The sequence below is a fragment of the Elephantulus edwardii genome, unplaced genomic scaffold (assembly GCF_000299155.1).
Source record: "Elephantulus edwardii isolate Elephantulus edwardi_28Jun2011 unplaced genomic scaffold, EleEdw1.0 scaffold00135, whole genome shotgun sequence".
Lineage (NCBI taxonomy): Eukaryota > Metazoa > Chordata > Mammalia > Macroscelidea > Macroscelididae > Elephantulus > Elephantulus edwardii.
The window spans coordinates 7,219,035-7,241,562 of record NW_006399885.1 but is presented as its reverse complement, the minus strand read 5'-3'; the positions used below and the strand labels follow the sequence as shown (position 1 = coordinate 7,241,562).

Here is a 22,528-nt window from a genome sequence, read left to right as displayed (position 1 = left end):
TAGATATAGCTATAAATATTTTCAAAAGTTTTAAAAAAAGTTGCTCTTGGCTGCCTCTGGAAAGTAGATATGGGTAGGAAATATTAAGTCAGGAAGCTGACTATTAAGTCTTGTAGTGTTATTGGACTTTGAAAATATGTTCATATTCAAACATTATTCTATTTATCTCTCATCACATATCCAATTTTTATATTCAGCTGAGCTATGCCAATATGAAAACATCTCCAAGTCTTTTCCACTAATATATCAGTAAGTACCAGAATCAACTCACCAGAAATCTTCTGAAGATGGTTCTCTGGCCAGTTCTGGGAAGTGACTGCCAGAGAGAAGAAAAAACACACTGGCCACTAAATTGTGATTAAAGGACAGGTGAAACAAACCAAAACCCAGACCTAATCAGGTCCATCCTGATGGCCGCACTGCACCCCCCTGTGTTACATAGCAGAACTGCTCTCCCTACAAGACTCTTTCTTGGCTGGCATCACTATGGAAGGATATCTCCATGCCTTCCTTTCATAAGTACACTGGTTTGTTTTGAACTGCTAACCTTTCACTTCGTCAAGTACAAACTGTTTGCACCATTCAGGCACTAAGATTTCTTGAGTAAGACTTCATGAGTAAACTACTTTCAACTACTAAATTAAAAATATAGCCTTATTTACTTATAACCAAATTATAAAAATATAACCTTTCTTGATTTCATTTCCTGGGACTTACAAGTTCAAGTTTGACTCAATACCTAATAAATTTAAAATATACTCAAAAATAGCTACATATTTATATTCCTTATAAACACTTTTTCAAAAGATCAAAAAGCCAAGGCATGTGAATAATTTCAAAGAAACCTGTTCTGCTGGAAGAATGACAGGGAAGTTCTCAGGAAGCAACGGACACTCACCCATAGGTCACCCCTGCAATGCTGCACTTCTTAAAGTTCATGATATTGCACGTCAGGGTTCCAGTTTTGTCAGAAAATAAGTATTTCACCTAAAAGAAAGAAAAGAAGACACACAAAAGAATTTAACACTGCACAAGGAAGAGTAGATCAAGTTTTTCCCTTCTGTGTATTTCAAAAGCTACATTACATTAAAAGAGTCAATTTCCTTAAAGCGAGCAAATCAGCAACAGAAAATTTATTTCAATATTTAGGTCACTTGGGAAGTTTTCCCCATAACAAATTCTAGAGTCAACTGGAGTGGAAATTACGAGCAAAGGAAATGTGAGAATTATGAGCCATGGCACCATTTTTTTTTATTTATAAGGATAGCAACAATGATACAGATTTGTCTTTAAGATAAACATGAGGTCTTTTACAATTGTTAGTTCAATACCACAATGGAACCTGCAAAACCTTTTCTAAGTCTCTGCCCCAAAATTGGAGTAAGAACGGAGATCCTCAGATGGTCCGATGGTCAGATAAACAAACTTTAAATTTTACAATCACAGTCACAATAAATGTGTACAAGAAGACCACGATATGGTCTGCTGTGTTACTTTACAAGCTACAAGGTTTTACAGACGTGTTACACAAAGCTTTCAGTACATAACGGTGAAAAGGGAAACTACCGGAGTTGATTAAAAAACAAACCACCTCAGCTTGATTACCCAAATGCAAGGGATCTAGTACAAAGGCAAAGGTGCTGTGCACATGGCACTAACTTGGGTCAGAATCACAGCAGGGAAGAGGGACAGGATCATGAGACAGGAGGGAGTCCAGTGCGCACTTTCAACACTAACTGGTTCTGCAAACTCTGGAAAAGAAACCTAATCCTTCTTGACCTCAGTTTCCATATCTATAAATTAAAAGGACTTGACCAAGAAATGAAAAAAATAATTTTATATTTCGTATTCTGAGAAATTATATGATGAATTGGTGAGGCGTGGTAATTAGCTGGGATTTATCTCCACTAAAGATTTCTCAAGCTTCTCAATGGCATTTTAAAGACAAGGGTCTCTGAGTGTCCCTGGGTGCCAGCTGTACTCCAGTGAAATCAAAGAACTGTTTTTGAAAGACAGTGTTTTATTATTTTGTAAAAGAGAAATTAATAAGATGAATTGTTTTCTCTGTATTCTTCTAAGGAAAGACACTGAAATGACTTCTCAATTTCAACCGAGGAGGCTTTAAGAAAAGAAGTATTACTAAAGTTCCTAGAAAGTCAGTTGTTACAAGTGGTTGTTGCTGTTGCTGTTAGTGACTAGGACCCATACTGACCCTGTGAACAACAGATCTAAACTTTTTCTATCCTGTGCCATCCTCGTAGTTCCCACCATGCTCAGACCCACTGTGTCACTCCATCTCACCGAAGGTCTTCCTCTCCTTGAATAATAACCTCTTTCCAAGCATCATGGCCTTTCCTTCTTACATGTTATATAACAATGTAAAATGAATGCACTGTGAGTAATGAGTGAAAGTTCTGAGTGCAAGACTGGGGAAAGGAGTCTTGGTATCGTGTGTAATGTGTTAGGCTGCTAATTGAAAATTTCTAGGTTGAAATTCACTACTTGCTCATAGAAAAAAAGATAGGCAGTCTCCTGAAAAGAGTGACATCCTTGGAAACTTGTAGGGTCGCTATATGTTGAAACTGACTTCATGACAGAGGGTTTGTGTTTTGTTTGCTTGTTTTTTGGTTTCGTTTTTGGTTTTCCAGGAATAGGAAAATGGTTTCTATAAAAATGGCTTGGTGGTGCCAGACTTCTTCCACATCTTCATGAGGGGAAGAGAAGAGAATGAAGATCATGAGCCCAAGACTGAGTCCTAAGAGTCGGAGCTCAGACATGCCTCTCTTCTCTCAAATCTTTCATCAGTTCTGACATGCTCTCTCCATCTTCACTCTCCATGTCCCTTGTGGGTCTGATAATTCATTGCACTGCCCAAGTAAACTCAGAGATCACATTCACATGTATGAGATTTACAAGGGAAGCATCAACTCAAGATCAAGAGTGACGTAGGATGCAGTTCTTTGATCAGGATAGTTGCATCTTCTTAGCCATGAGCACAGGAGGCTTAAAGCTGGGCTTTCAGGACCCTGCCCTAGCCTACACTCTGACCCAGCAAGTGTTACAGCTACATAAAGCTTTTTAACTCCACCAACAAGTATGCAGAAGCATCCCATTAGTGGGCCTTGGGCCTGAAGGCACTCAGCAATCTCAGTCCATGGACTGGCAAACCTGAGTGCATCAAAGTTAGAGAAGGCACTTCATTCCACCAGCAAGACTGTAGGAGTTCAGCTCTCATGCTACACAGATCAACATACCCACTGGATCTGCCTCACTCCATGGGTCAGGAAGCCCATTGCACAGTCTAATACCAGTCTTTCTGGTTCTGTTGCAACCATTTCTGTCTTTTTGCTTTTCCCCACCTCATGTCATCTCTGGTGTTACGGCTCTCTGCCTACTGTCTATGACGTTCTCACCTCAGGGACCCTGGGTCCAAAGGACATGGCCCATTCTTGCTTCTTCTTAATGGCATAACCTCTCAACCCCTGCGTCTGGAGTTGAGTCCCTTTGCCATGCCTAGGGGAGTGACACTAATGATAGTGTTCGATAATTTCCACACTTGGTCAGGTCACCTTTCTTTGGAATGGGAGCAAATATTAATCTCTTCCAGTCAGTTGGCCAGCTGGCTGTCCTCCAAATTTTTTGGCACAACTTAGTGAGCACATCCAGAGCAGCAAATTATCTTAGAAACTGGCCTCTATGAAGAGGAGTGTGGCATCAGAATTGGAGGGAGACTCATCAATAACCTGCATTACGCAGATGACACAACTTTGCTTGTGAAGGTGAAAAGGATTTGAAGCACTTATTGCAGAAGATCAAGGAAAGCACCCTTCAGTATGGATTGTGTCTCAATATCAAGAAAATAAAAATTCTTACTACTGGATCAATGGGATCATGATGGATGGAGAGGAGACCGAAACTGTCAACAGTTTCATCTTGCTTGGATCCACAATTCACACCCTGAGTACGAGCAGTCAGGAAATAAGGAGATGCATTGCACTGGGAAAATCTGAGTGTCACATGCAAGCAAGATTCTGCTGAAAATTATCCAGAAACGAATGGAGCAACTTGTCAATAGAGAACTGCAAGATGTGCAGGCTGGGTTTAGAAGAGGCCATGGTACTAGGGATATCATGGCTAATGTTAGATGGATCTTGGCAGAAAGCACAGAGAGTACCAGGAGAATGTCTATCTGTGCTTCATTGATTGACTGATTGATTGATTGCTTTTGACTGTGTGGATCACAACAAGCTGTGGCTGACTCTGAGAAGAATCGGGATCCCAGAACATTTGATTGTGCTTATGCAAAACCTATACTTGAACCAAAAGGCAGTTGTCAGAACAGAGCAAGGAGACACTGAATGGTTCAAAATCAGGAAGGGTGTCCACCAGGGATGTATTCTATCTCCATACCTTTTCAATCTGTATGTAGAACAGATCACCTAGGATGCTGGGTTGTAAGAGGAGGAATGTGTGGCAGCAGGATTGGTGGAAGATTCATCAACAACTTGCATTATGCAAATGACACAACCCTGCTTGCTGAAACTAAGGAGGACCTAAAGTGGTTGCTGCAGAAGGTCAAGGACTGCAGCCTTCAATACGGATTGAAGCTCAACATCAAGAAAACAAATATTCTCACCACTGGGCCAATTGGCAGCATCATAATAGATGGTGAAGAGATTGATACAGTTAAAAGTTTTCCTTTGCTTGGCTTCACTGTCAACACTCTTGGTACCAGCAGCCAGGAAATCAAGAGACGAATTTCACTGGGAAATTCAGCGGTCAGGGACCTATCCAGAGTACTGAAGAGCAACTACGTCAGGCTGGAGACTAAGGTGCACTTGATCTGGGTCATAGTTTTCACAATTAATTGCATGCTATGCATCGGAGAGCTGGACAGTGACTAGCGATGACAGAAAGAGAATTGATGCCTTTGAACTGTGGTGCTGGAGAAGAGTGTTGACTATACCATGGATTGCTAAAGAACAAATAGGTTTTTCCTGGAGAAGGCGACAGAAGAATTAATGCCTTTGAGTGATGGTGCTGGAGAAGAATTCTGAACATCCCATGAACTGTCAAAAGAACAAATAAATCTCTCTTAGAAGAAGTGCAACTAGGGAGCTCCTTAAGAGACAAGGAAGGTGACATTTTCTCTCATACACTTTGGGGATGTTGTCAGGCGGGGCCTTGTAAAAAGATATCCTTCTGGGAAAGGTAGATGGTCAGTAAAGAGGAGAAAATCCTCAACTAGAGGGATTGACACAGTGTCTACAACGATGGGCTTGGTGCAGGGATGAGGACAGCGGGGGACAGAACAAGAAGGTTCTGATCTGTTGTCTAACGTTAAAATGAACTGCAGTCAATTGGATGACATGTAACAGCAACAATAACTAGAATCTTGTATCAAAAAAGGACTTTCCTGAGGTTACTACCTTTTGCTAGACCCAAGAAAATCTTTCCTAACTATCACTCCTAGAATCTTGTATCAGTGAAGACTTTCCTAAGTCACTAAAGTCATATATCAAAAAAGCATGCACAGAAGGCTATTCTGGAAATAATCAATGTGACTCATGGGTTTTAAGCAATTTATGGGAAAGTGAACACAGCTACAAATATAAAAAGGGAATAAAGAGTGTAGTTGCAGATTTTTTACTTCTAAGAGGAAGTCAAGGCAATTTCAAGATTAAATGAACTTTAATGGGGGTAAGGGAAGGATCTGTTGTGGAAAACAATATATTCAAATTTTGTAAATAAACAAACTAGTATTAAAAAAATTAAGTTAATTGCTTCAGACTTCGGTATATAACAGGATTATCTCTAAGAAAATTATGAAACATCTCCTCAAAAATACTAAGCCTTAATCAACAGCAATGAAGAAAGTGATAAGAAATACCATAAGCAAAAGGAACTCAGCAAAGAAGAACATTAATAGCTGGAAGAACGGTATCAGCAACACAATAAAAAAACTGAAGAAAAATGACAGCAATAAAACCATAGTAACTGATAGTTGCACTGAATCTGAATGGATTAAACGCACTGGTCAAGAGAAAAAGAGTGGGTGGGGACACACATCTGCACCAAGAGGAAGCGAGAAGAACTCAGCAATGTCCTGGCTGCCATGAGGAAGGCAGCTGCCAAGAAGGACTGAATGTGCCCCACTGTCCACCAAAGCCCATCTGATGTATTAAAGTGTAACCAACAAAAAAAAAAAAAAGAGAGAGAGAAAAAGAGTCACAGAATGAGTTAGGAAGCACGATCCATTAATAAGCTGTCTACAGACAACACACCTTACACAGAAGGACAAAGACAGGCCGAACATCAAAAGGTGGAAAAAAATGTACCAATAAAACATCAGTCAACGGGTATGCGGATCCAAGGGGGGAAGGGAGGAGTAGAGGGCTGAGGATGGGCAGGGGCTTCAGGGGAGGCGGTAATCATAGTGTCACACCATTTGATGGGTGGATAAAGGAAATGAGAAAGATTGGGGTCAAAAACAATGTATAGGAAATTTGTAAAGTAAACCAGTATAAAAGAAAAATTTTATTTAAAAAAAAAGTTCAAAAAGAGAACTAAAAAAAAGGAAGAGTGGCAATACTAATTTCTGATAAACACAAAAACTAGCATAAGAGACAAATAAAGGTATTATATGATAGTTATAGGGTCACTGAGCAAAAGGACCTAATTATAAAATTTCTAAACATCCAACAGGGAGCTCTGATGACCTACTGGTAAACAGCTACACTACAATCCCAAAGGCAAGTGGTTCAAATCCACCAGCTGGTCCACGAGAGAAGGACTGTGATCTCTCGTGCAATTTACTGCCTCTGAAAACCCAGTGGAGGGTCAACTATGAGTCAGCTCTGATTTAATGGTACACAACAATAGTAAGAAACCAATGACAGAGCCCCAAATAAACTCTAACAGATTTGAGTAGAGAAACAGATAACTCCAGAGTGACAGTAGGAGACTTCAATACACCACTTTCAACGAAGGTTCTGTGGGATTTTAATGGGAAGCTCCCAGTGTCTTCTAACACCGGTCACCCCTTAAGTTCATCGCTCTTCACATAGCTGTTAGTGAAGTCCCAGAAGATGCACTTACCTGCCCAAGCTCCTCATTCAAGTTCGACGTCCTAGCCATTGCTGGGGTGTCATTTTCCATGTAGTACATGTCCGTGTCCTGGTACACAGACAGAAAGAACCCTTGAGAAACACGTGCCAAGAACCCCTTATTTATTAATCCAGAGGAGAAATTAAGAACAGGTATCATAAAACCATTGTACTTTATAGGCATGCTAATGTTCAATTTTCAGAGGTAAAGTAATAGTGGCTATTGCTATAGAAAATGCTTGGGAAAGTAGAGGGTCAGCAAATGAGAGGAAGATCCTCAATTAGATGGATTCACAGTGTAGGTGTGCGTTAACCCACCAGCATCTGACAACAAAGAAATCAACTATCGAAAACTAACGTGATATATGAGAAGATGGTGAACAGTATAAAGACGATCTAGTTTTCAAGAAGACTTTACGTCACCTGAAACTGACTGGCATTGAGTAAATTCTGACTAATAGTGACCCTCTGTTGGGTTTCTAAAGCTGTATATTTTAATGTAAGGAGGCTGCCCTTCTTTCTCAGGTAAATTCGCATTTGGGTATGAGGACCGTTTGGCTTAAACTGACCAGGTTAGTTTTAAGATTAATCTAATCACAAATGGTGAGTTCAAATGGCTGCCTAGTGGCAAGAAGCTGCACTGCAATCCCAAAGGCATGCAGTTCAAGGTCACCAGCTGCTCGGCAGGAGAAGGATGGGCAATCTCTTCCCATATGATCACTGTCTCTGAAAACCTAGAGTCAACTCTGGGTCAGTTCCAACTCTACAGTACACAACAACAACAACAATCCTAAATGAGCCAACAGACTTATAACCCATCGTTGTCAAGTCAAAATCAACTCATAACTGACATTCCAGGGAGTTTTCAGAGGTTGTAAATCACACTGAAGGCAAATGCCCATCTTTCTCCCATGAAGCACCTGGTAGATTTGAATCACTCACCTCTGGGTTGGCAGTGAACTCCCTACCCACTAGGCCACCAGAGCTGCTTCATTTTCAAGGGGCTTACCAAATGACTAACGATCTGAGGAAATTCTACTGCTGACAAGACGATTCTGACTCACAGCAATCCAACAGCAGGTTTCCAAGACTGAAATCTTAATTGCAAGATACTGCCCATCTTTCTCCCCTGAGGCGTTGGTGAATTTGAACTGCTGGAGACACAAGGCCTTTGGTACAGCACCAGGGCTCTTTTTCTAAGAAAATGGTGACTGGGGAGCTCTGGTGGCCTAGTGGCAAGAAGCTGCACTGCAATCCCAGAGGCGCATGGTTCGAATCCACCAGATGCTCTGCCAGGAAAGGAGGGACAATCTCTTCCTGTACCAGTCAGATCTGATTTGACGGTACACGCACACACATACAAATAATAAAATAAAATTAAAAAAAAAAAGAAAACGGTGACTAACATTTACCCAGTAGCTTAACTTGTACACCAGTTTTAATACTCACCCAATTTATAAAAAGGGCTTGTGTGTATTTCACAACCTCCAGAGTCACCAGCAGGCTGATGGGAATGAGATTGTTGTACAAGATGATGAACGTCAGCAGGTTGTATCCAAAATTATCCGAGCTCGTGTCTGCAGAAGAAAATGAGACCATCTGTGCATCTGCAGTCACATTCTCGATTCTGTCTCTCATAATTTTATTGTTTGGGTTTTTTCTAAAAGATGTTTACAACAGAAGTCCAACTGTCTATGTATAATTTAGATATTCAAGCTAAAATCATTTTTTACTACCTAATATGTGGCATGCCAATTGACATAGTTCAACAAACAGACTCTGCCCTGAATGCTCTCACGAAGTTATGCCAAGAAATCTGGAGGCCAACTGACTGGAAGAGATTTATATTTGTTCCCATTGCAAAGAAAGGTGATCTGACAGAGTGTGGAAATTACTGAACATCATTAATATCACATACAAGCAAGATTCTGCTATAAATTATCAAAAAACAACTGGAACAGAACATAAAGAGAGAACTGCCAGATGTGCAAGCTTGGGTTTAGAAGAGGCTGTGCATTAGGGATATTGTAGCTAATCTTAGATGGATGTTGGCTGAAAGCAGGTAGTACCAGATGCATGTCTACCAGTGTTGTGGACAACAAACTGTGGCTGACTCTGAGAAGAATGGGAATCCCAGAACACTTGATTTTGCTTATGCAAAACTTATACTTGGACCAGAAGGCAGTCATCAGAACAGAGCAAGAAAACACTGTATGGTTTAAAATCAGGAAGAGTGTATGCCAGTGATGTATCCTATCTCCATAACTTTTCAATCTATATGCAGAACAGATCATCAAGGAGGCTGGGCTCTATGAGGAGAAATGTGGCATCAGGATTGAAGGAAGACTCATCAACAATCTGTGTTATGCAGATAACACAACTTTGTTTTCTGAAACTGAGGAGGACCTGAAGTGCTTGCTGCAGAAGGTCAAAGACTGCAACCTTCAATATGGATTGAAACTCAACATCAAGAAAACAAGACTCTCACCACTGGGCCAGTAAGCAGAATCATGATAGATAATGAAGAGATCGAGATTGTTAGCAGCTTTAGTTTGCTTGGCTCCATAATCAACACTCTTGGTACCAGTATCCAGAAATCAAAAGATAAATTGCATTGGGAAAATCTGCTGTCAGAGACATCTCCAGAGTACTGAAAAGCAACGATGTCATTCTGGAGACTAAGGTGCACCTGATTCAGGCCATGCTTATTAAGCATCAGAAAGCTGGAAAATTACAAGGGATGATAGAAGGAGAATTGATGCCTTTGAGCTATGGTGCTGGAGAAGAGTATTGAATATACCATGAATTGCTAGGAGAACAAATAGGTTCATCCTGGAGAGGGTGAAACAAGGCTGCTGCTTGGAAAGAAAGATTCTGAAGCTTCATCTGACATACTTTGGGCATGTTGCAAGAAGGGACTAGTCTTTGGAAAGGGACGTTATCCTTGAGGGGGTGAAGGGACAGCACAAGAGAGGAAAACCCTCAATGAGATGGATTGACTCGATGACTATGGTAATGAGGGTAGGAGTGTCAGAGATGATACGGTTCGCTCAGGGTAGAGAGGAGTTTAGAGCCATTATACATAGGGTTGCTATGAGTTGCAGGTGACTTGATGGCACATAATAACAACAATTGTGTGTTAAGGAGACCAGGTGGTGTAGTAGGTTAAGTGATAGACTGCTAACCCAAAGGTAGGCAGTTCAACTCCATCAGTTGCCCTTCAGGAAGAAGATGAAGTTATCTCTTCTTGTTACAGCCTTGTAGACTTAATAGAATTGCCATAATTTGGAGCTGACTCAATGACAGTAGGTGGGTACTATGTGCCTGAAGCTATAAATGAATGCGAGTACTATCAAGACACAAGCAAAGAGCTGCCACATAGGAGGCTGAGGAAGGGATGAGCCAAAGCAAGGTCATCCATCAGGGTGACCATGCATCAAAGCACATTTCCAAGGGAAGAGTTCACAGAATGCTACAGAAGCACAGAGCAAAGACAGTAGATTCAACAACAACACAACAACATAGAAGCAAAGCTATAATCAGGACACATCAAAGAGATGACCGTTGTTATGTGCTGTCAAGTCAAGCACAACTCATAAAGACCCTCTGAACACCAGATCTGAACCCTGTCCTATCCTGTGCCATCCTTATCATCTCTGGCACACTTGAGCCCATTGTTGCAGTCACTATGTCAATACATCTCACGGAGGGTCTTTCTCTCTTTCATTGACCTTTCCAAGCATGATGCTCCTCTCTAAGGAATAGCTTCTTCTAGTAGCATGTCTAAAGTATGTGAGTCAAAGCTTTGTCATCTTTGCCTCCATGGAGCACTGGTGGAGCTCTAATGGCTGAGTGGTAAGGAGTTACGCTGGCAGCCCAAAAGCAAGTGGTTCAAATCCACCAGCTGCTCCTTAGGAGAAAAATGGACAAATTCCTCCCTTGACATTTACAACCTCTGAAAACCTGCTAGAAGGTCAGTTATGAGTAGGATCTGACTCAACCGCACATAACACTAAGACTGATCATAAGATCATGATATGGGAAAAATATGCCCAAGGAAAACAGGCATAGATAGGCAGATAGAACATACTTACCAAAAAGAGGAAGAAGAATGTTTTGGGAGAACAAGAACCCAAAGAGCTTAAATCTAAAGCAAAGACAGGGTCATCTTTGATAGTAAGAAAGGTGAGGACAGAGGGATAAATCACAAGGTTTATAGATATCAAAACAAGAAGTTTTTCCTTGAAGGTCATAATACCCTGGGTAAAGTAAAAACTAGGAAGATCTTCTTGACTAAAGAACAGATGACACAAACTTGCTTGATGAAAGTGAGAAGGACCTGAAACACTTGCTGCAGAAGATCAGAGACTTCAATATGGATTACATATCAACATCAAGACAAACAATTCACCAGTTGGGACAATAGGCAATGTCATGAGTGATAAAAAAACACTGAAATTATCAATGATTTAATCTTACTTGGAGCCCCAGTCAACACCATTGGCATCAAAAGTCAAGAAGTCCACAAAGACAAATTACATTGGGAAAGTCTGCTGTCAGGGACCTCTCCAAAGTACTGAGGAGCAGTGATGTCAGTTTTAAGACTAAGGTGTGCCTGATTTAGGTCATAGTCTTTTCAGTCATGTGCTATACGTCTCAGAGTTGGACAACAAATATGAATGACAGAAGATAAATCAATGCCTTTGAATTGTGGTGTTGGAGAAGAGAACTTATCCCATGGATTGCCAAAAGAACCAACAAATATGTCTTGGAGAAGGTGTATCCAGAGTGCTCAGTGGAGGCAAGTATGACGAATCTTCTTCTCACATAATATAGTACGTTGCTAGAAGATGCTCACCTTAGAAAGAAACATCATGCCCAGAAAGGTGAAAGTTTAGCAAAAGAGAGAAAGATTCTCAATGAGATAGATTAACAAAATGACTTGCAGCCATGGGCTCAGGCGTGTCAGAGATGGTGAAGATGGCACAGGCTAGGATAAGACTCAGATTTTTTTGTTTATAGGGTCTCTATGAGTTGTGCTATGAGTATGTGGCACATAACAACCACATTCACCTTCATAATAATGCTAGAAACTCAACAAAATCCAAGTATACATTTTAAGAACCAAAATCATGGATTGCAATCCAACCTATAACTAAAGTTACAGTTTCATTTCACACATTGGTAAAGTGTCACCAAGAGTTCTCATCGTCCCTACAACCAGGAGAGGATAAAATAGATGAATGGGACCTTCTAAGAATCAAATCCCTATGCACTATGTAAAAAACTTCTCCAAGAGGGTACAAAGGGAAGCCACTAAATGAAAAAAAATATTTGGTAATGGCATGTCTGATATCTAGAAATTATAAAATACTTGAGTATCACAACAAGATAAAGGTAAACAACCCCATTGAAAAATGGGCACAGGATATGAACAGACACTTCATCAAAAAAGGTATTCAGATGGTGAACAAACACAAGAAGAAATGTTCAAAATCCCTAGCACTAAGAGAGAGGCAAATCAAAACAATTATGAGATATCATCTAACCCCAGTAAGAATAGCAAAATTCAACAGAGCAGCAAACAGCAAATGCTGGTGAGGTTGCAGAGAAATTGGAACTCTTATTCACTGGTGGTCAGGGTGTAAAATGGTGCAACCACTATGGAAAACAGGATGGTGCTTTCTCAAAAAGTTGGAAATACAAATACCATTTGACCCAGCAATTCCAGTGCTGGGAATATACCCTAAAGAAACCATAACTGACACCCAAGCACACATATGTACATCCATGTTTATTGCTTCTTTGTTCACAACAGCAAAGAGTTGGGAAAAACCCAAGTGCCCATCAACAAATGAATGGATAGAGAAGTTCTGGTATATTCACACAATGGAATATTATGCAGCACTGAAAAACAAAGAACTCATGAAATATTATACAAAGGGCTGACCCTGGAGGACATTATGCTGAGTGAAATATCTCATTCACAAAAAGACAAATACTGCATAGTGCCACTGTTATAAAACAGAACTGACATGGGGGCTGGGGAAAACTAAGAAAAGAGGGGATACTGTACAAATAATGTACATGGCATTGAAACAGATGAGGGAGAGAATTGTATAAAAAGAATATATTATTTGTATGACAAGAGTCCAGAATAAGAGCTGCATGGTAAAGTGGTGGTGGGGAGGGACTGTATAACAATGAAAGAACTTTTTTTTTTCCAAAGAAAAAAGCTAACTGGGAGGAAAATGCACAGCAATGGATGAATGGAAATCCAAGTTCTTTATAAACTTACAATAAAATCTCAATTTAAAAAGAGAGTTCTCATTGTCATAAGTTTATGTTTCTCCATAAAATAATTAGAAGAGAAAAAATTCTGAACAGCCTAATGAGTATATACTTGAAGACAAGAATAAAGAGAGCTGCAAGAAAGCACATTAGTGTTTGAAAATTTCAAATTTACTGGAAATGTTAAATAAGGACTACATAAATGTGTGTGTGTGTGTGTGTGTGTGTGTGTGTGTGTGTGCTTGTCTATCTTGCATCTTTAAAAAAATACTATACACATACACACCTTTTTCTTTTAACATCTTTTTTTTATCATCATCATCTCTTTAATGAATGTTTACAGATTTTGGGTTTGCATTTATGGTTACACATTATACTCCATCCCCATCCTCTAGCTCTCTTTTCTATGTACGTGTCACTTGTGCCATATAATTGACAAATTCACTGATCCACAAATATTAAAAATTGTAAATATTGTACTTTGAGGATTGAGAGTGCGTCATCCCTGTGAGGAGAACCTCATCAGACCTCAAACCAGAGCTCAATCACGGCATATGGAAATAAATCATGATCCATATGGATCCTGGTCGGTGGCCCTAACTCCTGTAAGAGTAGTGTCAGCTGAGTCTCAAACCGCTGAAGTCTCCCCCTGAGGACAGGACCACCGAGACCCCTGTAACACTCCAGCGGGAAAGGAAGGACCAGGTGCCTAGTCTGAATGGGGGGCAGTGTCTGTCTCAGCAGTTTCTCCAGGCCAACAGTGGACACATGGTTCCCCCAGAAATCAAAGTACTGGAGCTGAGAGCAGAGGCTCAGGGCGGGCAGCATTACAGTGAACTGGGAATCAGATATTCTACACCCACTTAAGTCCAGGTGTTCCAGGGTGGCTGAGACTCTTTATAGCAGAAGTCTGAGCAATTCAGGATTGAAGTCAGTCAGGACGACATCATTCAAATCAAGGTATTTTAGGTGGCTGGTGCAGGGGCACCGGCTCAGGCACGTGACGTCTGATAGTGACAGTGCGCAATCTTTGATGCAGAGAGTTTCCAAGGAGGTGTCCAGGTACCTGAGGATCTAGCCCAAGTATCCTTTCAGGTAAAACACAGAGTATAGCAAGAGATGCTTGAGTTGGTGCAGATGGAGGAACTGAGACGTGAATCGTGTGTAGATAGCATCCATCTCCTGTTCAGCCTGAGTAACACAGATGTCTGTCATGGATCGCCAGACTTCGAGGGTTTTCAGATGAACCATCTTGCCCAGGAAAGGAGCAAATCTGCCCAGGTCCCGAAGGTTCAGGGTAGGGATGATTTCTAGCGTCTGGACACAGTCAAGCTGAACGTTTTGTAGGATCTTCTCCATGACTGGGTAAGTTATTGAGTGTATCATAATTTCCAGCTCACTAAAGAAAAGCTGGGGAAGAACTTTCCCCTTCTCTATCCTCTTAGTGAGAAAGTTGAGCACTTGATATTCACAAGCGTCATTGAACCAAAAGTCTACAAGTTTCAAGACAGGAGGAGATGGCTGCTTCTCTCCTGAGTTAGGATCCTGTGAGGAGCTCTGAGAATTACAGGGCTCATTTGAAGACTCCAACTTCCAGAAGGTCTTGACGAAGTCTGGCCGTAGGTCTAACACTTTCAGATTGCATCCACTGGGTGGAACTTTCAAATCAAGGAGGACACGAAAGCCATTAAGGACAGCATCTAAGACATCTGGGTAAGTGTTCCGATCCTCCACCCAAGCCCTCAGGGGCAGACAGGGGAAGGGCCAGGACTGCACCATGGCCTGAAGAATCTTGGTGTTCCTGCTGGAGATGACCTCCGTCATTAGTGGTGGGACGAGGATCGGAGACACAGACTGCAGAGCCTTGATGGCCCACAACTCATCTTTCATTAGCTTCTGCATTGTCAGGTCAAAGAGGCTGGGTGGAGAGGAGCTGCTCATACCGAGGATTCTGTTCAGAACCTTTGCTCCTTAGAAAATACAGTCTTTTCTGGTAAAGGGCCTCTGCTTCAACGTTGTTGCTACCGAAGATACCAGGATGAACAATTCAGGTTGCTGGCTGAGCAATTCCAAGATACGCAGGAAGAGGACAGGTTGATGTGAGGCTTCAAATCCAAGAACTGGAAGTCAGGAACCAAGTAGGCAGTTGCTGAACCTATCTTTTTAAAAGACACAAGATCATCTAAACCAACAATGACAACATTTCATTGTTGGATTTATAACATAAACAAAATATGATGTATTTTCATATATATTATTATATATATGGATATAATGAAACAGCACAAAGTTGGAGAAAATGGAGTTAAGAGTGCAATGTACGTTATTGGAATAAAACAGCAGACTTTCCCATTGCAATGCGCCTTTTAATTTCCTGGCTGCTGGTGCCAAGACTGTTGACTATGGAGCCAAGCAAACTAAAGCTGTGTACAATCTCAATCTCTTCACCATCCATCCTGATGCTGCCAATTGGTCCAGTGGTGAGAATCTTTGTCTTCTTGACATTGATCCTCAATCCATATTGTAGGCTGCAGTCCTTGACACTCTGCACGTCTGTACGTTATTGGAATAAAATGGACGGCAATAAGAAGTCTTATTGTAATCTAGTTACAACTGCCTCATAGCTGAACCACCTTAGGGCTTACAAGGCTGTACACTGCATGGGAAGAGATTACCCATCCTTCTTGAGAGGAATGGTGGATCCGAACCACCAAAGAGGCACTGCATTTGGGCCAGCAGTGCAACACCCTACAGACCACTCGACACAGCACCTTAGGGGCCCCGGTGTGGGGTCCCAGCCTGTAGGGAGTTGTGCTGCTAACCCAGAGACTGTACCACTCTGGTGTTTTAAATCCAACAGTAGATCTGTCATAAGAAGAAGGGCGATCTCCTCTCGTGGAACCTACAGCCTCAGAAAATCGGCTTGAGGGGCAGCTATGAGTCAGTTCTGACTCAAAGGCAATAAGAGTGAGAATATGAAGTCAGTTCTGCTAAACAAAGAAATTCCAGCTACATGAATGATCACCAAGAAAATTCCTCAGAAGATGTATTTTAAAAAATAATTGTTATATGAGTAAAAAGGCAGGCCTTTAATGAACCCATATTCACTTTTGCACATGACCATCCATAATCTTTCAATCTTCTTTGAAAGGCTGGTGTCATGTTCAGTAGCTAAAGAGAAGAAAAGGGTGTATGACTCTGCTTGGAGAAACTTTCCTAGGACGGTTTTGTCTCTTAGATCAATAAAGAGCTCACCAGCACTTACCCATCTTCTTGATGTACCAGTTCTTGCCACCGTGAGATGCATTCCAGAAGTGAGCCCCCACAGAGCTAACCAAGGCCATGACCAGAAGGATCCCAAACAGCACCAGGATCTGCACATTGGTCACCTTCTCTACATTCGATCTCTTCAGTGGTGCTTTGGTTGAATTCTATACAACAGCATTTAAAGTCAATAAGGAGCAAAGAACATAGACATAGGGACAAGGGGTAAGGGCAAAACGAGGCAAGACAGTACAATTGAACAAATTCTGGGGAATAAGGCTATAATCCTTGTAAGAAGACTAATGACATTTTTACAAACTGTGCCATGTTTCTGATTCAACAGCTAGTTTTAAATAAAAACAACTGAAGACACACATGATCAGCTTAAAGAACACATTCTAACTCTCCACGACGAAATCTATACTTTTTATAATTACATCTTATGATAAAATTGGCTATTTTTATTGCCTTAGAGAACAATAGGTTCTACAAAATCTAAGTTTTGTTTAAAAGAAATTAGGCGATTGCAAAATCAAGAGAGACTTGCAGTTTCTGTATCATAAGAACTTGGATGTAATCATCTATGTGAGTAAACTTATAAAGAGGAAAAAATAGTAAATATTTCCCTCCAGTAGCTCAAAATTTAACTTAAGAGGGGAAAAAAGAAGACATACACAAACACATAGACATAAGTCATGTAAAATAGAACATCAACAGTTGTCAAAATAAATTGTGGATTAAAAAAATATCACTTAGCAAACTGTGAACAAGAAATGAACAGGAGAAATCAGGAAAAAAGTGAGTGAAGTGGAAAACTGAAACAGCATTCTGAATTGTAAGAAAACTGGACAAAAAAGGAAAAGAGAAAGGCAGGTCAGAAAGACAGCCTTATAGTTTTATCAAAAAACCGACTACTGCTAAGTGAATTTCAACTCATGCCAACCCTTCCTCATGTTTCCATGACTGGAAACCTTAACAGGAGCAGACTATTTAATTGTTCTTCCATGAAATGGGTTCAAACCAACAACCTACACATAACCCACTATTACATGAGGGTTCACCTGCCACTACAGGTGTTAAAATTCAAAATCCAAACTCAATGTCATCGAGTCAATTGCAAAGCTCTAACGAGAGGAGAGTGCCTATCTTTCTCTCATGATGCCTCTGGCGGATTCAACCTCCCAGGGCTGTGCAGTCGTTTGATTAGCAGTGCAACACGCTATGCCACCAGACCTCTTTCACAAAAGAATACATTTCTAACTTCTGCATTCCAATTACCAGCAAGTATAAATACATCTTGATCATGCTGGATAAATTTCAGATGGCCGAAGTTGGTAGAAACAAAGATTGATAAATGTGATTTCTGTCTCAAGCAAAATGTAACAAAGGTATATCTGAAGATATTTACCAGAGGAGACAACAGAAATTTGGGGGGTGGGGAGGGGGGGAACTGACCTAAAAATTGAATAAAGGCACTTCCTTTCCAAGCATAGGTTCATAAAACACTTGGATTTTTCTCTAATGAGAATACACACATGTTCCAACTTCTAGTCAATAAGAACAGGTGAAAAAAACAAACAAATACAAACAGAATCAGCAGTGCTTTTTCGCAGAGAAATGTTTTACCTGCATGAGTTTGGTGTCGTGTCCAGTGTAAACAACTATGCCAAAGACCCACTGAGTGTTTCTAAGCTGTGTACCTCTTAATAAGATCTGGTCAGGCCCAAGGGAAACAGGGCTAAAAATAAAAAACACAACATTTATATTTAATGCAATTCTGGCAAAGAAGAATGAGCTTTCCCTTTAAACATAACCCACAATAAATCAAATGTTCCATTAATCAAATTTGGATTATTTCACTGAGTCACAAGGGACAATTAAGTTCATTTTGGATTAAAAAAAAAAAACAACCCCAAAACACTTTAAAATAACAACAACCAAAAAACCCTATCCTGAAAATGCTAAGGGCTTTTGCTGTTGGGTTTTGGGTTTCTTATTTTATAAAGTGTTAGCAGGAACTATACAGTCTTCCTCAGCCGTGGTCTGAACTTCAAGACCAGCAAAGACGGAATTCACTACAACCTTAACAAGAAACTTATCTATCTGAAAAACTTATTTATTTTATACATTAATAAGAGGGGAAACACTTTTTTAAAAAAAAAGATAATCATCTTACATCAAGGATGGCAATGATTAAATAAAGCCATGAATGATCGTTCAGGAATTTAAAATGGAGAGCCTATGGAATGTCTATATGAATTAAAGAAAACCAAGAAATCATTCCATTCAGAGATGTCAAATGTGCTGGGAGTAGGGGTATCCCCTGCATCAGGACCTTCCCAGCCCACCAGCCCATAGAGGCACTGGTAAGAAGCTCACAAATAAAGACAGGAGGAAGATAGGACAGGAGAACCACATCCCAACACAAGGACAAGGAGTGACTCTCAGACCATGAAGCAAATGCCAAGAAGACATGACAACAGGTTACAGACAGCAGACAATGAGTATTCTTAGTGTAGGGTCACTATGTTCCATTTCATTCCACTGTCCCAAACATATGCTATTTGGAAGTAAGCAAGAAAAATTAGATATTCCTCTACTAAATGTGTTAACTTGCCTACAGTTCAGGAAGCTGTCTATTGCTCCTGTATATCTTGTTACCTGTAGCCTACTCTCTGCTCTGGCTGGTAGAATAAGTCATGTATTGTGAACCTCAGGTGAGATCCTCAAGTTCCCATCTTGTCAAAAATCAAGAGTTCTTTCCTTTCATTTAAGGAAAGGTTCTAATCGAAACAGTGTTTCCAGGAAAAGGTCAACTTCTTGTGTCTAGCTAACCATGAACAAATGGCACTTTTAAAATATTATGAAACTAAAAGATACTCTTATTTTCTAACATCCAGAATTTCTTATTCATACTGGGCCTGGGCAGTGGGGAAGGGTAGAGGGGAAATGATACCTTTTCCCATCTAAGTGTAGGTTTCCAGTGAAGTCATAAAGATGGCGATTGGGTCCTTCACATTCTATGGTTCCAGATAACTTCATCAACACTTCTCTTGTCTGCATGTCAGCAGTATGACTCAGACCCTAAATGTCAAACCAAAAGAGAAAAATGAAAGTCATATTCAGTGCATGGGGACAATGCTAAGCATCACAATTCTTAATTTTTTTTTTTAAAAAAAAGAAGAAAACAATAATCATCTAATGTGGAGAATCAACTATCAGCCCCTAAAGATATACTTTGCTAGTGAATTTTTCAATAACAATCAAATGCAAAGCCTTCCAGATAACTCAGTGAGGTGGAAAATTAAGAGCCCACCATTACTGGAAACCCATGTTTAAATAATAATTAGCACACTCAAACATCTTGCTAAAAGCATTATCTATTAGCTATATTCTAACACTTCTGAGAAAGTAGAATGAAATCCTGTTTTAATATTTTACTATATCTTACACTGGCAACTTCTCTTTAAACAGAGGGGGTGGGGAATGTCAAACTCAGGAAACAAAGATACGTCAACAGGATTATCCAATTCAACTTGATGTGGCAGAAAAAGCCTTCTTCAAAGGGAAAATGATAAAATGAATGGGAAATAATACAATGTTTTGATATATTCAAGACTACTCTTTACTCTCAAACTAAGAGATAGAATAAAAAGAGCTTTATCAAGGTGTGAAATATTTTTGCCTAACATACTCTTTTTGGAATTAAAATGACAAATGAAACAGCAAGGTAAAGGAAGGTGCCGAGATTATTGTCCTTTTATTATCTTCACTAAAGGTATTTCCCTTTCCTCATTACTTAGCCCAGTCTTTCACATACAAGCTGGTGCTCAATGAGACAATACAATACGGAGCTCAATGAGACAGTTGATTCCTTCAGATTAAGGTGTATGTCCTTTGTGACCTAGGGTTTGATGAACCCACTCTGCAACGCTAGAGTCCTCTCAACTAGTTCCTTCAGCTTAAGAGACGTTCTTCTCACAGATCCTGAGCATAACCTAATAGTGATAGCACATTTTTAAAGCCTTCTAGAAAAAAAATACTTGTTGAGACACATGGAATCCAAATTTGGATTTACCCTCCACACGCATACTAAATCAAAAGAAGATGACTTTACCTGGCGTATTTTAAGGTTTGTCTCCCCATCCAGATTAGCTGTTTCCACATAACACATTGCCTGAGGTTCACTAAAGAGATAAAAAGGAGGGGGAAAGAAACACAAGAAAATGAAAGTTTAATAAGAACCTCTTTGCAAAGTCACAGCTCACAAAATCTCCATTATGGAATTTGGAAGGAAAAGGAAGGTGCCGAGATTATTGTCCTTTTATTATCTTCACTAAAGGTATTTCCCTTTCCTCACTACTTAGCCCAGTCTTTCACATACAAGCTGGTGCTCAATGAGACAATACAATACGGAGGTCTGATGCTTGCCTTTTAAAAGTAAATTATTATACGCAATGACATTAACTAGGGATGTTTGATTAAAAAGGCAGACAAATGTTCCACTTAGGGGCTCCACATCAACATGATGTTGTCTGTGTAAATTACACAATCTTACAGGTTCCTACATCAAGGCCTTAGGGGGGTGCTGCTAGACTTCAAAATGGCAGAAATAACCATGGAAAAATGAGCAGGGTTATGCTTTCTGAGTCACAGCTTTGGCAAAGAATATTGACAATACTATGGCCTGGCATGAGGAAGAATGATGAAGGAATTGGTGCCTCTGGATTGTGCTGATGGCAAAGATCACCGAATCGGCACTGGCTGCCAAAGGAACAAACAAATCTGTCATGGAAAGAGTGCAGATGGAATGTTTCATGGAAGCAGGGACTGTGGTGAGATTCTGTCTCACATACTCTGGGCTTCTGTTAGGAGAGGCCAGTGCCTGGAAAAAGACATCACGTTTAGAAAGGTGGTTAGCAAATGAGAGAAAGGCCTTCGACAACTGCACTGACACATGGACTTCAGGAGAATGCAAATGCCAGAGCGGGATGTGGAAAGAAAGAGGGTGACTCGCAGGGTAAAAGGGTACAGGTGGCTGGTGACTTTGCTCAGTTGTCATTTACCACATTATGCTCTTAGTATTTATGTGAAAAGGGGTGCCCGTCTGACCTGGTGGAGAGCAGGACCATGTCTGCTGGAAGATACTGCCCATTGATGGCCTTCACGATGTCACCCACTGTCACCTAAAGAACCAAAGACAATGATGTATCAGAGAACGGAAGCGAGAAGCCAAGTACAGCGCGAGTTACTGTCACATTGATTCTGACTCCTGGCTACCCTGTGTGCGTCAAGCGTAGAATAATTCACATAGAGTTTTCAATGGCAGATTTTTTTTTTCTTTTTAAATAGAAAGCCAGGTTTTTCTTTTGAGGTATCTTTAAGTAGACTTGAACCACCAATTATTTGTTACACAATTGAGGGTGCACAATATAGCAAACACCCTAAATCCACTGGCATCCAGTCAACTCCAGTTCATAACAACCATCCATTCAGTGACCGTGGCCGTGAGGGACTGTCCATCTTTCTCTGAGGAGCAGCTAGTGAACTCAAACCATTGACCATTCAGATAATACATAACACACTACACCACAGGGATCCATTCCCAATGAAGATGCAAATGGCTGGATATTTAAACCAAAAACACTGTTACTCAGCCATAAAGTTTAAGCCAAAGAAGTTCACAACATTTTCCTTAAAAAGGAAAGTGCTTCAGTGTAAGTAATTGGTCTGTCTTCAATATCGTGTAATAAAAAATGTAAAAAGACAGAGAGACAAGAAATGAGTGAGACCAACCATCAAAATCTCATTTTTCTCACAATTCATTTCACAAATACAGTAACATGTCCATACTCACTGGTGTCAAG

General features: G+C 40.4%; 1 protein-coding gene and 1 pseudogene across 2 annotated transcripts in view; both read right to left on the bottom strand.

Annotated features, from left to right (window-relative positions):
- The window catches only part of ATP8A2 (ATPase, aminophospholipid transporter, class I, type 8A, member 2), a 720,462-nt gene that overhangs the window by 622,034 nt on the left and 75,900 nt on the right, over positions 1-22,528 (bottom strand). For both annotated transcript variants that reach the window (XM_006894116.1, XM_006894117.1), the window contains exons 6-14: positions 21,774-21,847; positions 20,779-20,848; positions 19,618-19,745; positions 18,288-18,399; positions 16,663-16,828; positions 8,556-8,683; positions 7,099-7,176; positions 899-987; positions 272-316 (exon numbers count right to left, since the gene is read on the bottom strand). In XM_006894116.1, coding sequence (XP_006894178.1) covers positions 272-316; positions 899-987; positions 7,099-7,176; positions 8,556-8,683; positions 16,663-16,828; positions 18,288-18,399; positions 19,618-19,745; positions 20,779-20,848; positions 21,774-21,847 — 890 coding nt within the window. The remainder of the gene's footprint in view (positions 1-271; positions 317-898; positions 988-7,098; positions 7,177-8,555; positions 8,684-16,662; positions 16,829-18,287; positions 18,400-19,617; positions 19,746-20,778; positions 20,849-21,773; positions 21,848-22,528) is intronic.
- On the bottom strand, positions 13,920-15,338 carry LOC102843571 (annotated as a pseudogene).